Source organism: Lycium ferocissimum, chromosome 4, assembly GCF_029784015.1.
Source record: "Lycium ferocissimum isolate CSIRO_LF1 chromosome 4, AGI_CSIRO_Lferr_CH_V1, whole genome shotgun sequence".
NCBI classification, from domain to species: Eukaryota; Viridiplantae; Streptophyta; class Magnoliopsida; order Solanales; family Solanaceae; genus Lycium; species Lycium ferocissimum.
The window spans coordinates 31,039,220-31,062,838 of record NC_081345.1 but is presented as its reverse complement, the minus strand read 5'-3'; the positions used below and the strand labels follow the sequence as shown (position 1 = coordinate 31,062,838).

Below are 23,619 nucleotides of genomic sequence, written 5' to 3'. Positions count from 1 at the left end.
ATTTCAAATGGAGATAAGATAGATATTTCTGTAATAGTAATACCTTTACCTATACGGCTATAACTCTTGTCATTATCATCAGGCAGCTAAAGTTGAGTTTTAAAGTGCAATTCAAATAGTTAAGTGGATAAATCCTAAGCCATTTCTATCAAGTAATTGAGTTTTTCATACCCCGAAAGTAAAAAATTCTCTAAAATTGACATTTATCCAAATAACTCCAAAAAGGGATGTTCCGGCAGGGCAACAAAGTCTCTGCAATGATATCGATCAACTGATTGCCATATAAACAGGGAAACAAAGTAACACGCCACAATTACATCCAAATGAAGGTTGCCATATTTATTGCAGTGAACTTGTGTGGGTCCAAATGGTGAGTTCGTTAACATATGGCAATACATAAATTGATATGGTCAGTTTTGTGTAACATCACTTTGCATGATTGGACCTCTTTTGCATATTCATTGCTTGGTATGGCAATTGGATCCATTTACCCATAATGAGTATAATTGATTTTATTCTCTCTCTTTCTACCTTTTATTTTGATTTCTGCTTCAGTCTTCTTGTGAAACTTTTGTTATTTTATTAGTCATACGTAAATTACGCATTATAGGATTCAAAATTCTTATCGAAGGTCAAAGATATTGTTGAGAAAAAGACGACACTTCCGAATAAAAATGTGAAATTAGCAATATGCATTGCCTGATCTGATACCTGCTTTGGTATCATGATATCTTATTATGTTTATTAGTCATATGTAAATAGCAGTTGGTTGGACAATGGGACTTCCATACATAAGCTACTTTATCATCAAACAGATGTCTCACTGCTTATAGTAAGAAAGGAATAATTATTATGGAGATAAGATGGTCCCATCACCTATGGATGACCAAAACGGCAATAATATATACTCGTGTTACCCTTTGGTATTGGTCAAGGGAAATACTTTTGGTATCATGATATCTTATTATATGTAATTTATTTTTTCCTTATCAGTCAATTGATTATGGCTACCTTACAGATTCTTTAAACAGCGCCAGTTTATCGGTTAGCTAATATTATAAAAAGGCTTGATTTTTTTTAAGGATCAAACACGCGGATTTTTTAATCGATGGTGGTGAGATTTGAATCGACCTTTGTCTACTTTGCTATGATTGTTATTTTAACATGTGTGACCATTTCATTTAAAATTTAATCTATTAAACATAACACGTTTTTATTTGCTTAATTATATACTCAACAATATCAATATAACTGACTTTTATGCCGCAACTTGTAATATATCCTTTTTAATAAATCCACTGTTGATTAAGAAGCGACATAGAAACATGGGAGTGAAGAAAACAGTTCCACTAGTTGAATGAATTAATGTACTACAAAAGGTTGATTTGATGAAGTCATGTCTGATTTACGAGTTATACGCTCGGCATTCTAAGTTCATAAACTTGATAATACTAATAAGTAGAACAGAAAAGGGCTAATTATACCCTTCGTTATATTTTGAATTCAAATATACCCCTGCTATTATACTTTTGTTTCAAATATACCCTTCATCCGTTAAAGTTGTCCAAGGTAGACATCCAATTCTACTGGATGTCTACTTGGCACTAATATTTGATGAGGTGGATGCCACGCGCACCCCTAACCCATTTTACCCTTCCCTCTATTTGTTCTTCCACCACTAAATTTTTTTTCCCCTCCACCATCATTGCCACCATCGTTGCTCCTCAGCTTCTCCGTCACAATAGTTGCAGCTCAAAGGTCTAAAAATGCAACCAATAAATGGCTCACACTAAATGGTACTTAACTTCTTTTACGTAACTACTACGTTGGTGACTTCCTAAAGTTGTGAGTTTTCTTTTTCCAACTTTGACTTAGTTGAAAAATTTTCGGAGGGCGTTAAAAATTTGATTTTTATTTAGGCAATTGATCATTTTTAAATTGTCCCCCAAGTTCAATTTAGTAGTCTAGAATTTTTCACCAATTTTTTTTTTTCATGATAATTGATATAGATGCACAGAAGTTAGATGAGTTATTCATTTGAAGTCATCCTGCACCGTGTTTTCTTAAGATTTTGCCGTTTGTAAGATTCTAGTGGCTATAAAGAAGCCTAATAAGCTTTCACTGTAATCAAGAGCTAAAGAAGTGTTAAGTTTTTTTTTGCTAATTGACCTTCTCTTTCTGTTGGGGGTTCGTTTTATGACCATTGTCCTTAAAGAAGTTGTCCTTCCGTTAACAATGATGGTGACAATGATTGTGGAGGGGAAGAAAATTTTAGTGGTGGAAGAATAAATAGAGAGAAGGGTAAAATGGGTTAGGGTGCTAGGTGGAATGTCACATGACATGCACCTCATCAAATGTTAGTGCCAAGTAGAATTGGATGTCCATCTTTAACAACTTTAACGGAGGAAGAGTATATTTGAACCAAAAGTATAACGGTAGGAGTATATTTAAACCCAAAGTATAACGAATGGTATATTTGACCCTTTTCCAATAGTACAAGGGTGTATTTGCCCTTTTCCGTAAGTAGAATAATATATTCCTTAGCTTGTTGATATGAAGTGTATTAGTTCTATGTATTGTGACAATATATAAGGCCATGTAATTCTTCAAGAATCATTTTTGATCCCTAGAATCCTAAAACATAATGTTGTAGCTACTGAAATGATGAATCACACTATTGTCGAAAAGGTGAGAAATGTATATGCTCACAATAATTGAACAAACTAAGTCATTTTAGGGTGAAGCAATTCGCACAATCCGCAACCTAATTAAATAGAGTCCATCAGTTATATTGGAATTTGGTGTTTCCGGGAAAAAGATTGGACAAACAAAAAGGTGCAACAGCTTGGACTAAACAGCAGGCTAAGCCATGTAAATTGTAGGTTCACATCTTTTTCCCTCTCCATTTTTGTTATTTGTCTTATTTTGTGCACGAATGAGATGTTTTAAGATCACCGTTCACTGAACTGGAGAAGGCTTGAGATTTAGGATGGTTTTGTTCAAGAATATTCTGGTTTTTGTGTGATCTTGATTCTACGCAGAGGAACCATGGACCACATGAGATCTACACAACGGAACCACGGGCCACAGTTGATTGATGATTGTAGGCACTTGGTGTTGGAGTTCTTGATATTATATTCAACTACTACTCTATAATATCTAGGAGAATGTGTGGTGATTAATTAATAGCTGTGGAGTTTAGTACGTGGCAGTTCGATATTGGTCATTTACTGCACTATATTGTGGTCCTGATCTATTATTGGTCGATGTGCACATTTGTGTTAGTTCTAGACTTTTTCTAGTGGTGTGGTAATGGACATTGTACAAGCACATTTAACGAACCAATTGTTCTTCTTTTGCCGAAGAAGCAACAGCTATTGTGAGAATGATGAAGGGAGCTTTATTAGTTTGTGTGCTGAATAAATCCTAGTTAGCTCTGTGGAATTGGAGAGAATTACTCCCGAACTGCTTTGACAGATTGCAATAACAATAAGCACGTTTTAATGTTAAGCAAGTTGAGATTATATCAATATGCATTGTTTATATCACTCCATTTAAAGTCAGTAATTGTTTTCAGTATGATATTATTAATCATTAATTTTCCGGAAAAGGGCCAAATATACCCCTGTAGTATGAGAAAAAGGCCAAATATACCCCTCGTTATATTTTTGGATCAAATATGCCCCTACCGTTATACTTTGAGGTCAAATATACCCCTCATCCATTAAAGTTGTCCAACGTGGACATCTCATCCTACTTGGCTGCTACACATTTGATGAGGTGGATCTTTACGTTGGCGTACCACCTCAACACCCCTAACCCATTTTACCTCTCTCCTCTATTTGTTCTTCCACCGTTAAAATTTTCTTCACCGCCACCACGACCAACTCTCCATTTGTCCCTTTACAAATTTATCCTCATGAATTACAATTTAACAAAACCAGAAAAACAAAAGGTTCAAGGTCCTGATAAAAAAAATTTTAAAAAAAATTATATGCACCAAAATTACAAAAAAAAAAAAAAGAAGAAGAAGAAGAGAGAGTTTGAACATGCCTACTCCCAGTCCAATCATTTAAACTTCCTTGCAGCATATATGATCAGTTTGCAAGGCATATCACACTGTCTCCTATAGCTTCACCAGACTATAGAGTCTTGTCCTCCGTTGAACCATAAATTAGTTGAACAAGAAGAGAAAGAGGGAGAGAGAGGGGGAGGGCGGGGGGAGGGGGGGGGGGGGGCTTCAACTGTCTAACCTATATCACTTGTATTTTCAGTCTATCGATACATCACACTAGATCTGGGAAACACTTCTATCAGTCTTCCTACAGAAATTTGTAAAGGGACAAATGGAGAGTTGTCGTGGTGGCGGTGATGGTAGCAATGGTGGTGGAGAGGGAAAGAAAATTTTAGTGGTAAAAAAATAAATAGAGGGAAGGGATAAAATGGATTAGGGATGTTGGGACGTGACGCCAAGCATCCACCTCATCAACGTATGTAAATAGCAAGTAGGATGAGATGTCCACATTGGACAACTTTAATGTATTTATGTATATTTGGTCAGAAAGATATATTTGGAACAGAAAATATAAGGGGGATATTTTACCCAAAAGATAATATAGGGGATATTTGATCCGTTAATTTTCTGACACTGGACACATAAGCAAGCAGGGTATATTTGGCCCTTTTCCGTTAATTTTCTGACATTGGACACACGTAACTATTTGATATGTAGATATAGATAACAAGCAAAACGAAAATACTTGTTATAAATAAATAAAAAATTGACATAGCTTGCTATTATAATTATCATTTATTCATTTATTTATTATTTACTTCTTCGGACGTTAATAGTATTACTTATGAAAAATCTTGTGTACACCATTATAAGCTAAGGCTATAGGCATGACAACTTTTATCCTACCTGTCGGTTGTAGCCATTTATTCTTGTCTAAAACTTAATTACAGTCAGATATCTCTATAATTGTCATTCACCATAACAACATTTCACTATAACGGTCTGATTTTCCCAGAGAATCGATTTTCATGTTATATTTTACTTCTTTAATAAAGCAGTGTCATTCATTATAGCGGTACACTCTTGGTAAAATTACCTCTCTATAACAGTCACACTCAAATATTTTGTAAGAAATATATTATGTAATAAATACATATTAAAATATTTATGATAAATCATCATTAATGTCACATAGTAAATTTCAAGTGTTACCAATTGTTAAGCTCTTACACAATCTTCAAGGAAAAGCTATTAAACTCCTTTTTGCTGAAAGTTTAGACAAAAATCTTCATCAATTCAAGCGTTATATTAGCATTAAGAGACTGAAATTTACGAAATAACATACAATTGTAAATTCTTACGTCAAACTTGAAATATTTAAGTTTTCAATTAACTTTAACTGTATATTTCCTTATATTTTAATTCTTTACGAGTATGATACAACTAGTTATGAATTTTTAATTAATGAAATGTGAAAATCAATTGAGATTTTAAGGTTTATTTTCATTTATAACATAAAAAATATAGAAAAATAATTTTTTGCATACTTTTGTTCATAACATCTAAATGAGATCTTAACATCAAATGCTAATATACATATATAATAGCACCTCACTATAGTGGTCATGAAATTTTCAGACAAACGATTTCATTATAAAGAGGTTTGACCGTATATATATATATATATAGTAAATAAAGATATTTGTAAGCAAAAAATGTGATCAAAAGAGGTTGATACTTGGTAGTTGAACTATGCTCTGCGTCTATTGCCTATTGGATTACCTACTTCACTTTCGCTTTCAACCTCCTGCGTCCTGGCAATGGAAAATGTTGCGTCGACGTGCTATACTTTTCAATTCTTTTTTGTTTCAAAGGCCGACGAGTAATGTTTATAGAGGCTCCGCAGTTAATGTCACTCTGATCTATCAGTATGTTGATTGTTCATTAGAGATAAATATAAAAGTAACACGCAACAATCCCATCTAAATAAAGTGTAGCCGTGTGGGCCCAAGATGGTAGAACTTTATTAACATATGTCAATATGTAAGAGGAGATGGTAAGTTTCTTGTAACATTATCTCTTTGTAATTATTGAGCCTGTACTTTACTCGAACGTTCATTATATTGTTTATTTTTGTTTCTTGTTAACTTTGGCAGTAGTTGGTTGGACATAATGGCTCTTCGTAAATTATGTTGTTTATCTTTGTTTCTTCTAAACTTTGGCAATAGTTGGTTGGACATAATGGCTCTTCATAAAAATATTTGAGTGTATTATGGTGGAGGTAAGGAGATATGAAGATAAAAGGGTCCCAAAGATAGGTATGTGTACTTGTCCTCAAGGAACAAACGGAAATGCCCCCCTACTTGATTGCTTATAATGACATCTTGAATAATTAGTTACCTTTTATCATGATATCCTTTAACTCCGTTTTAATTTATGTGACATTTTTGACTATGTATAAAGTTTAAAAAAGATTTTTTTTTTTTTTGAAATCTGTGATCTAAATCAAATCTTAGACTTTTACAACAATAACAACATACGCATGTAGTTTCACAAGTGGGTCTGGAGAGGATGAGGTGTACGCAGACCTTATCCCTATCTTTATCGGATAGAGAGATTGTTTCCGATAAATCCTCTACTCAAGAAAATTGTTTAAAAGGGAAATTTAAAACCTTAGACTTTTGACTTTTAATCATTCCATTAAGAATAAAAAGAGAAATTTTAAAGTTAAATTATTTCTAATGATCCGAAGAAGTGTATTCCATATCTGAAACTTTCTTTTCTTAAAAAAGTTAATTTCAATGGTGTTTCCTCAATATTATATACACAGCCTCCAGATTTTTGGAAACCTTAAGTACGTTGGAGTTATTGTTAATCTTTCCTATCTCCCACGGCCCCACAGGGCCCTCCTCACGCATGTGTCTTGTGTCGACCTTCAAATCAATGTACATATTCATATGTGTGAAAGTATAGTTATTATTACTAATAAAAATGTTAAAAAGGGACGCAAAAAACCTCAAATTGCTTTTCGACTCTCGAAAGATTTACTATTCATTCCATTCCATTTTAACTGTCTTAGTTTGATTAGACACGGAGCTTAAGAAATAATTAAGAGACACTTTTGGATCTTGTGGTAATAAATAAAAAAAATGTGTATAATGTATTAGAATGTCCTTTGATAAACTTGTCACAGCAGGGATGCTTTGTCACCGCCCCTGACCCAGGGTTACCACGCCCGACGCTAACCCACCGTACCTCTTATCGTACATTTTCATTCACATCTAAAGTAGAAATACGCGCTTACTCATAATTTACATACATCAATAATAAAATCTCACAAGAGAACAACACCTTTATATCATCATCAATAACAATGCCCGTATCCATGTACACAAGCCGACGAGGCTATCAAAATGATATACAAAAATCAGAGCCGACAAGGCTGTAAGACATCTAACCATACACAGCTATCTACGAGCCTCTATGGAGAGTATATCACATAGTATAGGCGAGACAGGACCCCGCCATGCCCATATGTATGTACACAAAATAATAATACCCAAAAGCTATAGCCCCGGATGAAATGGAGCTCCTCTATGCAATCACTAAATAAGAAATCTATGGATCAAGCCTGTCTCCATGTCCACCTGCGGGCATGACGTAGCGTCCACAAACAAAAGGACGTCAGTACGAATAATGTACTGAGTATGTAAAGCATAATCAACATCATAGTAGGAGCATAATAAAGACAAGAAATAACATAAGATGGGAGAATCGTGAGGTAATGAGTCATTTGTACCTCTAGTGGCCTTCATCGTATCTACTTACTTGTCTTTTATAGTGACCTTCCATTTCTAATGCTTAATCGTGTACATACATACATATATATTCGTATTTGTATTCGTATTCATATTCATATTCATACTCGTACCCATACCATACCCAACCATGAAAGTTCGGTGTTTCACATACCCGGCCATGACAAGGCTCGATGATTATACTTAGCTGGCCCTACCAAGGCTCAGTGTTATCCGTACCCAATTGCAGTGATGTGGGCGCGATAGGTATCATACCCGGCTATATAAGCTCGTGTTACATAATAGTCATACATACTTAGACACGTATACATAAGAGTCCATAAGTATCATCAACATTAGTACCATCATCGTTTTCGTTACATCTCTCCTTAAAGGATCAACCATCATATAAGGAAAGTAGTAGAATTGTAAAAGTATCAAGAATCATGAGCTTTAGTAGCTTTAGAGATAGAATCATTTGGAGGACATTATAGAACTCATGAAAGGATATATATATATAGCCAAGGAACCATGCCTTATTGAAAGAAGGGTTAGCCTTACATACCTCTTCGTCTTCTTAACTATTTATCGTTCACCGTTGAAGCTTGAGCAATCTACATTTAGAAGGATTCATACCAAGGTTAAGCCTTAATGATACTCTTTAAACCCAAACTAGAACAATTCATGATCTAATGAAAATTGGGCAGCATTTCCCCTATTTCGTCAACTTCCACCATTTTACAAAACAACTCCCAACAACCACAATAACATCCATAATACACTCATAATATCATAATCGAGTAATCACACTTCATTAATCCTTTAGAATTCATCCTTATGTTCAACTTATGCCCACAACTTCACACCCATTTTAGCGCATTTTCATATAACGCCTCTTCATCACCATTATTACCTTCCATAACATGATTATATCCATATCATACTAAGAATCATGACTCAATATAGTTTACTACTCATAAACATCATAAAAGCTACATTTAGACTTCATTTTCTACTTTCTCCTTCTACCCAAGTTTTGCTACAACCAAACATTCTCATTAACATGAAATAAGCATGAAAACTAACATTTTCATCCCATAGAAACAAGCTTTGGAGCAGCTATCAACTTGTGCAAAAAACCCTAGCTATAATGCCCAAGTATTTCTTGAAATCTACTAACCCTCGGAAACCTTCTAACACATGAACACTTGATTCTTGCTATTTAACCTTTATAATCACTTGGGTTTGGGTGAAATGTGTTTGGAGAAGGGTTTTGGAGCTTTAGAGAGTGTATAAGAAATGTGGGAAATGAAAATGAGCAAGGGTCGTCCGTTCTTATAAAATGAAAATGTGACCCGACCCGATTTATACGGCCTATTATACGGGCCGTATAATTTATACGGTCCATATAATTGGACCGTATAATCCCACCAGGGATCACCCCTCTCTGGACGAAACCTACGAACCATTATACGGACCGTATAATTTATACGGTCCGTACAAATGGCCGTACAACTGGGAAAACCTAATTTTTCGTTCTCGTCGACTCGTTTGACTTCCAATCCTCATGGAACCTTCTTGACACTAATATAACACTTCATTAACCATACAATACAATAGGCCCTATAGCAGCCCCTCAAGATATTTCTAAATAAACATTAGCTCAATTATAGCGGAAACCTTTCCGAACGTGACTTACATTTCGTTCCCTTCAACAAACTAAACTTCACATATTCGTATGAGTTCGAAATCTTATAGTATACACTTTAAGCTATCTAATGCTTCCCTTAATCTCATAAGGATTTCATAATTACCTTAAGCTCACATTAGCCTATCCACAAGGCAACACATACGGAATTTCCGAGGTGTAACTCCCACAGCCCCACAGGGCCCTCCTCAGGCATATGTCTTGTGTCGACCTTCAAATCGATGTACATATTCATATGTGTGAAAATATAGTTATTATTACTAATAAAAATGTTAAAAAGGGACGCGAAAAACCTCAAATTGCTTTTCGACTCTCGAAAGATTTACTATTCATTCCGTTCCATTTTAACTGTCTTAGTTTGATTAGACACAGAGCTTAAGAAATAATTAAGAGACACTTTTGGATCTTGTGGTACTAAATAAAAAAAATGTGTATAATGTATTAGAATGTCCTTTGATAAACTTGTCATGCAGGATGTTTGAATAGTCAACTTACTAAATATAAAAAGAAACACTCTTTTTGGGACAGACAAAAAAAGATAGTAAAACACTTAAATTGAAACGGATGGAGTATTATTTTTTAAATCTATGTAGATCTAAGGAAAAATATAACATAATGGAAGAAAAATATTAATATAGGTGACATTTAACTAGTTGAGATTAAATTTTAGTCCTGCTAACACATTTACGTTAGATTCAATTTTTTATATAAGTATTTTTGTCTGTCGAAGATTTAATGTGCCAGCAAAAAATGTAGAAAGTTTGTAATACAGTGACTGTTAAAAAAAAAAAAAAATATATATATATATATATATATATATATATATATATATATATTAAACTTAAATAGTTGGCATGGCATTTACAGTGAGGAATATATACTCCCTCCGGTCCTTTTCAGTTGTCATGATTACTAAAAATAATTAGTCTAAAACATTTGTCATTTTACAAAATTAAGAAAGCATTAACTACTATTGTCCACTTTTACCCTTATTCTTTTTAAGGGAAAAGTACATGGTGACCATCAGGGGGGAAAAAATACCCAAAAAGGCCCCATTTTGAACAAATGTCCCGAGTTGGCCATTCGGCCAAGCTAATGCCATGCACTGGCCCAAAAAAAAAGGATCAGACTTTTTGTGACTAAAAGTTCGCTGCAAACAAAAAGATCAGACTTTTTGTGGCGACTTTAAAGGTTCGCTGCAAACTTCCGTTTATTTTTCTATCTTCTACTAGGGATTAAAAAAGAAGAACTAAATAAATAAACTAAAGTAACCATCATCGAAACTTAACAAACTAAAATATATCAACTACAAACTAATAAAATTACTAAAATATATCAACTACAAACTAATAAAATTAGTAAGTATACATTAATTATACATTTATTAAACATAAATTGTACGTTAATTATATATTTATTATACACATATTATACAATAATGATACAGTTTTAATATGTATGATACATTTTCTATACATATACAGTAGTGATACATATTCTATACAACAATGATATGGTTTCTATTCGTATATGTATGATATATTTTTTATACGTCTGATACACTTTCTATACAAGAATGATACAGTTTATATACATATGCTGGAATTATATATACACTTTCTATACAAGAATGATACAGTTTATATATTGTATATGTATGATAATGATATAGTTTATATATTGTATGTGTATGATACACTGTCTAGACGTTGATACACTTTTTATACAAGAATGATACAGTTTATATATTGTATGTGTATGATACATTGTATGGACGTATGATACACTTTCTATACAAGAATAATACAGTTTATACATAAATTATACAACAATGATACATTTTCTATACTTATGTGTGGAATATGTATAATATGTAAATCATTAGTGTATAATCAATGTATAACTAATGTATAAAATATGTATGATTAGTGAGTGTACGTTGATGATACATTTATTATACACAAATTACACAACAATGATACAAACCTATGATACATTTTCTATAGATATACGGTAGGGATACATATCTATAAAACAATGATACTTTTTTATATGTATCATACATTTTCTATACATAGTTGATCTTTAGTGGCGACTTAGTCTTTTTTTTTTTTTGTAGTAAATTAGTTGGGGCGCTACAAAATGGGTTTTGAGAAACTTGGGTCATCCGGTGGGATTAGTTTGGGCCGGATGGCCATTTATGTCCTTTTCCCTAAAAATTAGTGGCATTTGGCCGGTGCTAAGCCCGGGCCCAAAACTAAGATTATAGCTGAAATTTGTAATTACATATTTTTTCCTACTCTTTGATTAAGTTATTGAAAAATTAGTTTGATATTTTCTGTATCTTAAAAACTAAAGACTTCCCATATATTTAAATTGCACATAAATATTTAGAAATTGAACAAATATTCTTCTTCTTTTTTTCCCCTTACTTTAGACTTTTTTTTTTTTACCTTCATTTTTTACCTCCAAACAAATGCATCACATAATGTCTCTTATTTTTTTTAACAACGTAACATCCAATATGAACTATAATGTTTTCCAAAAAAGAAGAAAAATAGTATGGTTTTAGAGACATCAGTTATATATGCTATATTTATTTTTTTGCTGAGATTTTAATGAGCTCACTTATAAACAAAGATAAATTTTAAATAAATAAAAATAAAATTTTATACTTTAGTAATGTTTATAGATGTTAATTTCAATTAAATTACACAAAGTATATCGTAAAGATGAAGATATATTAATTACTTTTCTTAATATAATTAGACCTTTTTTTTACATTCTAAAAGTTTATGTGATGAGAAAAAGACATTTTTTTTTCCATTGTTAGGTTAAGTGAAATGTATATTTTAATTATTTTTCTCAAACACAAATGATGATTCAATGCTTCATGATTCATTTAACCATTTTTCCTTATGCTAACAAATATTGCCTAACATTTTCGTTAACTACATATTTTCAAAGATGTTCTCAACATTCAAACTACTCCATCAAGTTCAGATTATAATTTATTTTTATGTAACTTTTAAGAGTAAATATATATTAAGAAACATATTTATGAATTCATACAAAAAATTGAATTGACTGACTACGTAATATGCCTTGCGCTATTATTTTTTAGGCGAATGGAGTATAAGCTACAACTTACATTGTTCTTTATATATAGAAAATATTATTAAGAACGTGTTTATTAAGTTTAAAAAATAATACACCAAATAATATCCGAAGAAAAGGTTAATTTTGTTAAACATGACCGATAAAGCTGATCAACATACAAACCAATACAACATGCCGATGAAAAGATTCAAATTTCAATATTGTTAACAAATGATTTAGATAAAAATAAATAATTTAGGTAACAATATATGATCCAAACGAAGACCAATTTTATCTATTAAATTTTCAAAGTGTCACATTGAACCATCAAAGAGCTATCAATTAGAGAAATTTTAATTTTGTGTGCAATACATGTTTTAATTAAGGTAAGTGCAAATGTGGTGTATTCTCTCATTCAAATTATGCACAGTGACACATTTCTTTTAGATGACATCATCACAATTCACAATTTCTTAAGCGTTTTAAGAGGACCTTAAATTTTTTTAAATTTACCAAAATTAGGTGTGGCACCTTAAGTAATAAAAAAAAAAAAAGTAGGAGTAAAAATGAGACATATGAAGAAGTTACAGTACATGTCACATCACCTTTAAAAGAGTTGGTTTAAAGGGTTTTATATTACCAAAAAAGGCTTGAAGGTGCCTTGATAGTTTTATAACACTCTATTGTAGATTAAACAATAAAAGACAAATATAGGGGCAAATTTGAAAGAGGAAACATTTAGTTGGCACCCCTTAGTTGTAATGTAACCAAGGATTGTAACTAAGGACTACAAAAAAGTTATATTAGCCTTATTACATATAGTAATGTGGATAGAGATTGATATATTCAAAGCAAGAGCAATAATAAATTAAGATAAGAAATAAATAAGAATAATTCAGTAATTTTTTTTAATTAATAATTTTTTAAGAGGTGAGTAAAAGCCATATATGATAAGTAAAAAGGATCAAATGGAGTAATTAATTCCAACTTGCTTGATATTGATACATAATAGTTAATATTATTGCAGAAAATTTTGTGGATTGCTTTTGGGACAACTGCTTAGTAAATAATCTTCTTTTTATTTATCTTGCGATTTATGAATTTTTTAGACAACAATCTGTAGATTGCTTTTGAACAAACTGAAATTCTCATAAGAAATATTGGATCACAGTCTAAAACTTTGTAAACGTTAGATTGCAATTTAATGTTTTATATATCTAAGGTTAAATTTGCACAACTTTTTATTATAGAAATAAAATCTAAATGATAACCTAGAAAATGATCCGCCTTATCATTGTTGTGTAGGAGGATAAACAAACACAAACGTCAGTAAAGACGCACTTTTGCAAGTTCTTTTTTCTTTCGTAGCTGAACTTTCGCAAGTTCATACTGACCTCAGTCCTCAAATCCGAGGCAACAAAGTTCTTGTAACGTATTATTGGGTTTCATTACACTTTTCAGCCCATTTTTAGAGTTTCGTCAAGGCTTGGATTTAACACTATGCATAGTGGGCCTGTCCACAAACTATTACCCTCTGTTTGGATGGTTGTTTCCCGTGGTTCATTAATGTACAGTATGGTATGGTACAGTATGGTGTTGTATTGTATTGTCTTTGTATTAATGAATACAATGTTTGGATAGGCTCAGTATCATTTGTTGTGGTTTAATAACATTTGTATTGTTTGGTTTATTTTGTATGATGCTTTGTATAATAACTTGTAAGTTTATTAAAATACCTTAACTCTTAATTAGAAATAATTTATATATATTAATAAACCTCGGGTAAAGAATAAAATAGGAACTTTAAAAAATAAGTAAGTAGTGGGTGCGGGAGGGGTGGGTGGTGTGAGGTGGGTGATTGTGAGATAAGAGTGGGGGTAGTGGGTAGTAGGGTGGGGGTGAGTGGTTGTGGGGGTGGGGTTGGGTGGTGGTGAGGGGTAGTGAGTAGGGGTGGGTAGTGTGGGATGAGGGTGGGGGTGAGTTGTTGTGGGGTGGGGTTGGCGGTGGTGAAGGGTAGTGGGTGGTGGGGGTGGGTGGGAAGGAGTGGGGTAGTTGGGGGTGGGGGTGGGTGGTAGGGAGGGGGTAGGGTTAGGGTGAGTGGCGAGGGGTGGGTGAGGGTGAGTGGTAGCATGGGGTGGGGGTGGGGGTGGGGGTGAGTGGTAGGGTAGGGGTGGGGTGGGGTGAGGTGGATGGTGGAGGGTATAATGGAGAAATGAAATACGTAACCACGGGAAAAATCACCAAATCCGTGGTTTCAAAAATTGGGACTTTTCATGGTTATATAACATGGAATGAACAATGGTTTACAACACCATACCACATAATTTTAAGAACAATGGAAACAAACATGGTTTCCTAGAAAACCATACATTAATGAACCACGGGAAACCACCATCCAAATAGGGGGTTAGAGAAAATGAAATGGTTTGTCACATTTTTAAACTTAGGCACTTAATTAGCATAACTTTTCAAGCTCTTCAAAAATAACACATCTTGGCTACTTCATTGCATATTTAAGTACGGTCATTTGTTTCACTAAACTAGGAATTCACATTAAAAGTTATCTCACTAAATGAGGGATTACATTTGTTTTCTTATTCTTTGTCTTTATTTGTGTTCTCAATTCTCTTTCTTCTAACAGAGACACCCTATTACTTATAATCTCCCCCTTCTTCAATTGATACATCATTTTTCCATTCTTCTCAGATTCTTGTTGTTCAGTCATGGCTTGATTTATCATAGTTTTCAGACTACAAGACAACATTCCATTCCTTTTCCTTTTATGTTGGACTCTACCATATTTCTCCCTTTTATATTTTCTTTTATTTAAGGGAAGATGAATTAAATATAGCTTCTAGTTATTTATGCTTCAAAGAGTTGTCAAGTGAGGATATATTTATGTGGTACTAATATTCTTGGAAAAATGTCAAAGTCAAATTCTTGTTATATATTTTTGTATAAATTTATTGGAATATATTCGTGGTATAACTTTGTTATATCAAATGTATTTTAAACCTTTTTTACACACACACACACACACATATTTGTAATATGTGCATGGTATATAAATTTTATATCTAAAATATATCATGTTTTTTTATGGTATAAAATTTTATACCATAAATATACCATGTATTTTATGGTATAAATATAGTATATGACAATTCAAATTATTGTTATATTTCTAATACAATTTTATGGGATATAAAGGTTACATTGTATATTCATGGCATAAATTTGCTATATCAAAAGTACATTTTTATGATTTTTTTAAATAAAAATATAAATATTATATAAGATATAACTTTTATATCTAAAGCATACCACGTATAATTATGGTATAGATACCATATATGGCAAAGCCAGTTTTTTATAAGGGAGAGGAAGGCATAGCATAATTGTGGACTTGTGGTGAGAGGAGATAATTTTGAGCAAAAACATAGGAACAAAATCAGTAGGTTAGTTAGTGCTAGCCGTAATGGAGAGTAATATTGTGGTGAGAGGAGATACTTTTGAGCAAAAAAGTAGGAATATAATCAATAGGTTTGTTAGTGCTAGCCGTAATGGAGAGTAATTTGTTATGGTTTCTAACTCTTCCAACTGCTACTAAATGTTAACTAAATATTTCTGCTAACATTTTGTAAATATTTTTATATTTTTGAATAGTTACGTTTTTTTCCCAAACTATTAGGCTTAGCCGAAAGGTGAGCAAATGTCTTGCTTTTGAGCTTAAAATGTGTTACAGATTTCAGCAGCCACCAGGATTATTAGCTGGTTAATTATGGGATAAATATTTTTAGTAACCTTGACAATCAATATGAGCCAGAAGGACTACCTCGCATAAAACTTAGTTACTTATCTGAGTTTATTCATTCAAGTATAGTGGGCAAGGTGTTAGGTGGAATATTAGGCTTTTCCAATACCCAGAAAAGATGAAATTCGGTTAAAATGGCTTAGTTATTTACATGAATTTCAGGAATACAATTACAATAGAACGTAAACGTAAATTTCCAACTTTTGGATTGGTTAACAGTTGTTCTTAAGATTTGATGAAGTTGTACTATATATAGGAGCAAGCCTGATAGTCCCATGTACATTCGTATTTTGATGATTGTCAAACTGTTTCAGAACCAGATAGAGACCTGGTCTGTAATCTGCTCTCTGTGCACCTTGCACTGTCGGCAGAGATAGCTGTAAAGTCGAGCCACTTGCTGCACACAAGTACAGCTGTGAGTTGGCCCATGCTTTAGGTCAAAATTGAAGAGTGGTCTCTTTTCACCCCACATGCTCCCACTATATATACAACATGATGGAAACATATTTGGTAGACTTGAAAACCTAATCAAAATCGAACAAATCTTTGCCGTTACAAGTTCTCAAGTTCTCTCAAGAACAAGTCACTTGCAAAGCGAAAGAACCGATCCGAGCCTGATTTAGTCTAAGTTCTTTATGTTGTTGTAAGTCTTTGTTCATTTGTGCTTAAACTGTAAACCTACTCTTCTAGTTTATAAAGCTGTTTGTAGATGCTTTTTAAATTCTCAAACTGTGCTTGTTGGAAGTGTGTTTCCACAAGCTTTTGAGTGGTACACTAGGCTAGAGTTAGTCTAGGTATATTAGTGGTCCTTAGCTAGAGTTAGCTAAGTAGAGTGGCTTACAATCGGAGTATTGCAAGTGTGGAGAGACTACAGGGGTTAGTTCCTAGGTTGCATAAGTGTTATTGTAAGGGTGAGAGATTATGGTAGTCGGTTCTAGCTTACGATAGAGTCGTAACCTGAAGTTGCTCGTGTAGTGGAGAGTTGAAATCCTACTGGGGTAGGTCGTGGTTTCTAATTCCTTGAGCAAGGAGTTTTTCACGGTAAAATCGTGCCTCCTTTACTTACTGCACTGCATAAGGGAACTGGTACACAACCAAGTCCCTCATATATTATTTGATGGACGCACAGCCTATAACACAGTCTCAAGCCATTAAATAACAAATTTTCCCCCAGCTTTTAATATCTAGTATTTCACTCAAATGAGGTTGTCCTAACCAAACAAATATTAAAATTAAATCACTATATATATATATATATATGTTGTCTCCAAGTCTAAATATTTGGCTTTCATTTTTGGTGATTAATTAGTGCATAATGTTTCATCCCATGTATCTGTTAGGATAAAAAAGGTATAATCATTTCCTCAATTTGGTTTGTTTCTCTGTTTGTTTGTACGTCTTTGTCCACCTAATTAAAAGTTGTTGGATTGGCACACTCGTCTCTGTTTCCTCTCTTCTTCTTAATATTTTAGCCCTTTATTTTGTTTGTTGAACTTAATCAATTCTAATCTTTCTTGTGAAAAGAATAGAACACCGAATCTGCAGCTAAAATTTTAAACCTCAAAGCGCCAAGTGCATTATCGAAGACACATTTTTTAATATAACCCGTCATTTGTTAAATGAAGTTAAAAGTTGAATGACTCTTTAAGACTTCAAAGATTCCCTTCTTATTATAGAAGATTCTTTCTGACTAATTTTATGGATCTTGACAAAGTCCATAGCCACACGGAATCTTAGGAACAATAGAGTATATTTCGATGTGATTGCCAAACATTTGAACTAAGCACTCCTCTCGTATTATTTCACTACACGTCTAAATCCAGGTTGAAAAAAATAATATAATTAGAAAGTCGGTTCCAGGACGTCTCAAGTGGATTAACTCGGATGACAGTTCTCCTTCCGTATCTGTAAAACCAGATTTTCTATATTTTACTTTCCAGAAAAGCTACTAATTGAAGATATTATTAACATTTCTGGTATAGAAATTCCTATAAAAATAAGAAATGTCCTACTGAATATGGTTTGAACTATTGATATTTTTACTAGTGAACCCACAGCTGCTCCAGGTAAATCCACTCTTGATGTAATAACCCGCAAACCACACAGAAAATGCAAATCTCACTAGGCAAGCCTCGTGCGTGAGATCAGACTGAGAAAGTTGTTGGCGAAAGAAATAGAGCTCATGTTTCCTATGTGGAAAATTACTGAACCAACTCAGCCACCCTTACCGGTAAATATCCTAAGAGTAAATTCAATAAAAAGGCAGATTGTACTAGAAATCTTTCAAGAAATTAATTATGTCAGGAATATCCTATATTAATATTATTGAACAGTGCAACTCACTCTAAATTAGGCATATTGACATTGCGGCCGGTTGTAGTGGGGGCCTGGGGGGGCCCGAGCAAAGCCGAAAGGACTAACCTACTATCCTGGATTATTAGAAAAGTCCCTTAATTAATGGGGGATCTTGATTAGTGATTATGACTGGTGGGCAGCCAATGCCACATTGCCATTTGCCACCAAGGTTTTTATAGACAACGGAAGAAATGTACCGCAATTACTATATGTTTGACTTATGAAGCACTAAACTAGTGATCACAGAGACTCAAAGCATGCCTGCTTATTGACGGTTGACTATGAGGATGAAAATGTGACGCTTCCCTCTGTTAATTTCCTTGGCAGTTTCGACTTTTCAAAATAATGACAACTTAATTGCTTGTAAGTCAGAGATGGTAATTTAACGTGTGGAGAAAGTATAACTTGAGACCTCAGCCAACAACTGACGAACTTAGTTAGTAAAAGATAAGGATCATAGAAGGGAAATTAGTTTTTAATCCTTCAAATATCGAAGATTTCTGATGTTGATTCTTGTGATTTTTGGTTAAGCACATTTTAACCTTCAATCAATGTATATGTACACTTTTAATCTCTCTTACCTCGAATCTTTACAAATTTAACGAATTATTAATGCTAAATCATTTAGTTATCAATGTGTTATATTAATTCTGCACCGTTATTTATAATTTTCATATTTGAAGGTAATATCATATCATATTATATTAAAAGTGGAAAGCCCCAAAGTGAAAAGTTAAAATACCAAATTGCCCTTCAAAAGTTGAATAATAATTTTATCCTTAAAAGAAAAAAGACTTTTAGTAATAATTAATTAAAATAAGTAAACTAAATGAATAAAATCAGATGCATTGAACAGGATAAATGGTGATAATTGATTCATTTTCCAGTAATTAATATAAGGCTGTAGCAATTCATAGTTCCTAGTAGTGGTGCTTTAGAATACTAACCTATTCACATTCTTATATTTATTAGTTTGGTCTTCTAAACTTCTACCGGTTATACTATTTATGAATAGTCTTCATTCCTACTTGATAAATTTGGCATCAAGTGTCAGATCACTTTGTTCAGAAACGATAAATAGTTGTGCTTCTTTTTCATCATTTTCTTAGTATATTTTTTCTCAATAAACAGATCTCATAATTTTCTATAGTTTTATTTTGGAATATGATGAAAATACTTGCTTTATTCTTTTGCTTTAATCTGACAACTTTTTTTGAACTTTTGAGTTGGAATAACTCTTTGGAGAGCAGCGGTGTTGAGATTTTTCTTCAATCAAAGATTATGTTGTTAGAGGTTTGTCTTGACTCAAATGTGATCTGCTCATCTTTTTATTTTTTTTAGCAAAAAATTAAACAGTAGTATAAAACAATTCACAAAAAACTTATCATCTTTTAAGATCAACAACAAGATTAAAAAAAAAAAGTGCTATTAATTCACATCTACTCAGCCTTTCAAATGAATTTTTGACGGCACACAATATAATCTCATACGCAAACCAGAATAGTAGGCACACAGTTACCTCTTAACGCAAAATTAATTTTTGGGATATTTGTATTGTATGTTTCCTACTTCGCTGTCACAAATAACAAAAGAATGGATGTGTTTTTATGATTTTGGAGGAAAATAGAGGTTAGGGTGAAAATAGTTAAAATTTATAGGATAGGAACTCTTCCTACTTTAATTTGTTGCTAATCAGTTAGTACAATACGATTTTCACTATAGTCAAAGGATGTTTTCATGTGCATGTCTATACTTTTATGATTTTAAGTATCACAATAATTCTCTTCCTTTTTTAATTTAATAACCTATAGTATTTTTTGTCTTTGTAATCGATCAAATATAACATTGTTCAAGAAAACTAAAAATAAAAATTCAAACTAAAGAAAGGACTCAATACACTTTGGTTTGAGTATGACTGTAAGGAAGTAATTTTGGTAGAACGTGCCATGATGAAAAAAGAAGAAAATTCGAGATGCGGTCATAATTGAAAATATCAATGTAATGGTCAAAATAAGAGTTATAGTCATAATTGAGCATATAAAACGTCCAGGTGAACATACATCAAGAATGTTGTCCGTAAGGAAATATTAAAATTATTGGCACTTAATCATGTCAAAATTATCACATTACATATCACACATACCTAAATTTAATTGTTCAATTTTGCAAGTTTAGAAGATTCATAATATTTTGCGTTTAACAATAAAGTCATTTGAGTAGGCTATTTGTTTATCAAATTCAGTTGTTACTTTCTTTCTTCAAATTTTCAGTTACTCATTACACACATGTTTTAGTATTATTGTTTATATCATTTTTAAAAAAATAAATTATTCTTATTGAATTAGAACACGTGCAACGCACGAACCCAGAAACTGGTAATTTTAAAATAGTCTAAGATCACATATTTCATATATAAAGGGACAAAATAATAGACATTTTAATTAAATATGCATAGCCAAATATTTCCAGGATCAACTCAGAATTGCTAATAACCGAAGTACTAAAAGTGCAACTATCCCATTATAGAAAGATATGAACATTACTTAATTAGAACATTCCAAATATATACAGAAATTACATAAAGGTGATATCTTATGGAAAAAAAAAAAAAAAAGCAGTCCCTCATATAACAACAAGGGAAACAGTAAACACATTTCCTTGAACATATTAAAACAGAGCACACAAGTAAATTGTATATTTCTAGGTGCAGCATTTGGTTCTTGATACATAGTAAAGCTAAGACTGAATTCGTATAATTTCGTCCTTTTGAGTAGGAATTGGAAGGTGACCTTTCTCCTGTAGGCTCTTTACTGTCTCATATAAGCACTGTTTCACTGGTGTAAATTCCAGACCCAAATCCTTTAGCTTCTGGTTTGAGAATTTGTACGGTTTTACCCTTGGCTTTGTCACATCTGAACACCTGGTATTTCACAAGTAAAACCAAGATTTGAGTACTATATACTAATATTTTAAAATGAAACTATACACTAATCATAATGAGACATTAAAAAAGCATTAGAGTTGATTTGGAATTTTAAGGATAAAGTTTGGTTTTATTGGTAAAACAGAAGGAAAGGTTGGGACCAGCCAGCCAAGACAGTGATGTTGTGGTAGGTAAGAGCAATTCAGGCCCAAAGAATAATGTTGGATAGCATTGTTGATACACAAGTGTTTGTTAGTGGGTTACTTGTATTTATGATGTCAATGCTTTGGTCATACTCTTCTTACCAATAAAGTTTGGTACATCTACTGGCAGTCTGGTATATTCTAGCAAGTAGTGAAAGTTCCCCTTATTTGCTGCAAAATAAAGACTCTAGCTAGTAGTGATTTATATATTGTGGAAATAAGGCAGAAAAATCCAACAACTTGCAAGTATTTGATGCATATTTTGTGGACATATATAAGCAAATATAATTTTAGACAAAGAGTGTCGAATTGACTATCCTTCAATCTATGTGGCTCCATCACACCCGTCTTAATCAATAGTACTGCCAGTTTTTGAAGGGAACTTAGAGAGCACAATTTCAAAAAGAATGTACTCCTAATTGCTTTTCGCGATCTTAATTTGCAATAAGAATGCATGTCCACATACTTCAAATAATAGCGCGATCATGTTGATAGATTTGGGAGTTGAACTTACTTAGTGGGGATGGGATACTCCGGGAAGAATTTGGCAAGAATTTCAACCACGTCGCCACGGTGAAGCACACTCTCAGCACAGAGGTAACGGCCAGATGCTGAAGGAGTCTCGTAGATTAGTATATGAGCTAGAGCAACGTCCTTAACATGCACATATGCCTGAACTGAATTAGCATATGTTTTAGCTGAGCCAGTAAGATACTTGAGGACATGAAGAACACTAGCATTCACAGTTTTTTGGAGCAATGGTCCAAGCACCAACACTGGATTGATCGCCACCAAATCGACTCCTTTCTCCCTTGCCTCGTCCCATGCTGCTTGTTCTGCCACCATCTTCCCATAACAATACCAATTCTATAGTACCAAAATAACGAATTTAAGTCAATAACCTGATATAACACGTTAAATTTTATGTATAGTGTAAAACTACGTTTTATGTACCTTAGTGTTCTTGCAGAAATCAGGATCACTCCAGCAAGTCTCGTCGACTACTTTTTCAGGGGCCCTGTTTGGGTCCATATATACAGCCCCAATTGAGGAAGTGAACACAACCCTTCGTACTTTGGCCTCTGCTGCTGCCGTTATCACATTTTTAGTACCAATAACTGCTGGCTCCACCATTTGTTCCTTCAACAAGAAAATAAATTATTGAAGAAAGGAAAATCAAAAGCTAAACGACTTAAAAAAGACCTTATTTTCCATCGTGGTCCTCTTGGTGGAACAGAAAGCATAAAACAAATTAAAGTTTTAGGTAGTGTTGAAAAACCAACCAGTGGTTCAGGGGCGGATCTACAGACCATTGAGGGCGTTCACCCGAACACCCTCGGCAAAAAATTACGCTGTATATATAAGGTATTTTTATATGTTTTATGTATATATATAGATTTTGAACACCTTGATCATAAGAGTAGGGGTTGGTTCTAGTGGTTTAGGGGGTTCAAAATTCACCTTAAGGTTCCAAGTTCAAGCCTTGGGCACTACATTTTTATTTTTCGAACCCCCTCAGAGAATATCTTAGATCCGCCACTGCAGTGGTTGGCCCCAGTTCACCAACTAGTGGTACTAATTTATTGTGTTTTAGTGGTACTAATTTATTGTGTTTATCTTTCCTGGATAATACTCAAATCAACCACCAAGAAATGAAAACCAAAAAAAAAAGAGAAACAGACAAACAAGAGAAAACAAAGCTAGT

The 23,619-nt window shown here is 33.1% G+C and overlaps 1 protein-coding gene across 2 annotated transcripts in view; it reads right to left on the bottom strand.

Moving 5' to 3' along the window:
• Positions 1–21,308: 21,308 nt before the first annotated feature.
• Positions 21,309–23,619, bottom strand: part of LOC132052261 (cinnamoyl-CoA reductase 1) — a 54,155-nt gene continuing 51,844 nt past the window's right edge. For both annotated transcript variants that reach the window (XM_059443721.1, XM_059443720.1), the window contains 3 exons: positions 22,869–23,054; positions 22,429–22,781; positions 21,309–21,708 (listed from right to left, as the gene is read on the bottom strand). In XM_059443721.1, the coding sequence (XP_059299704.1) occupies positions 21,525–21,708; positions 22,429–22,781; positions 22,869–23,054 (723 nt within the window). In that variant the 3' untranslated portion in view covers positions 21,309–21,524. The remainder of the gene's footprint in view (positions 21,709–22,428; positions 22,782–22,868; positions 23,055–23,619) is intronic.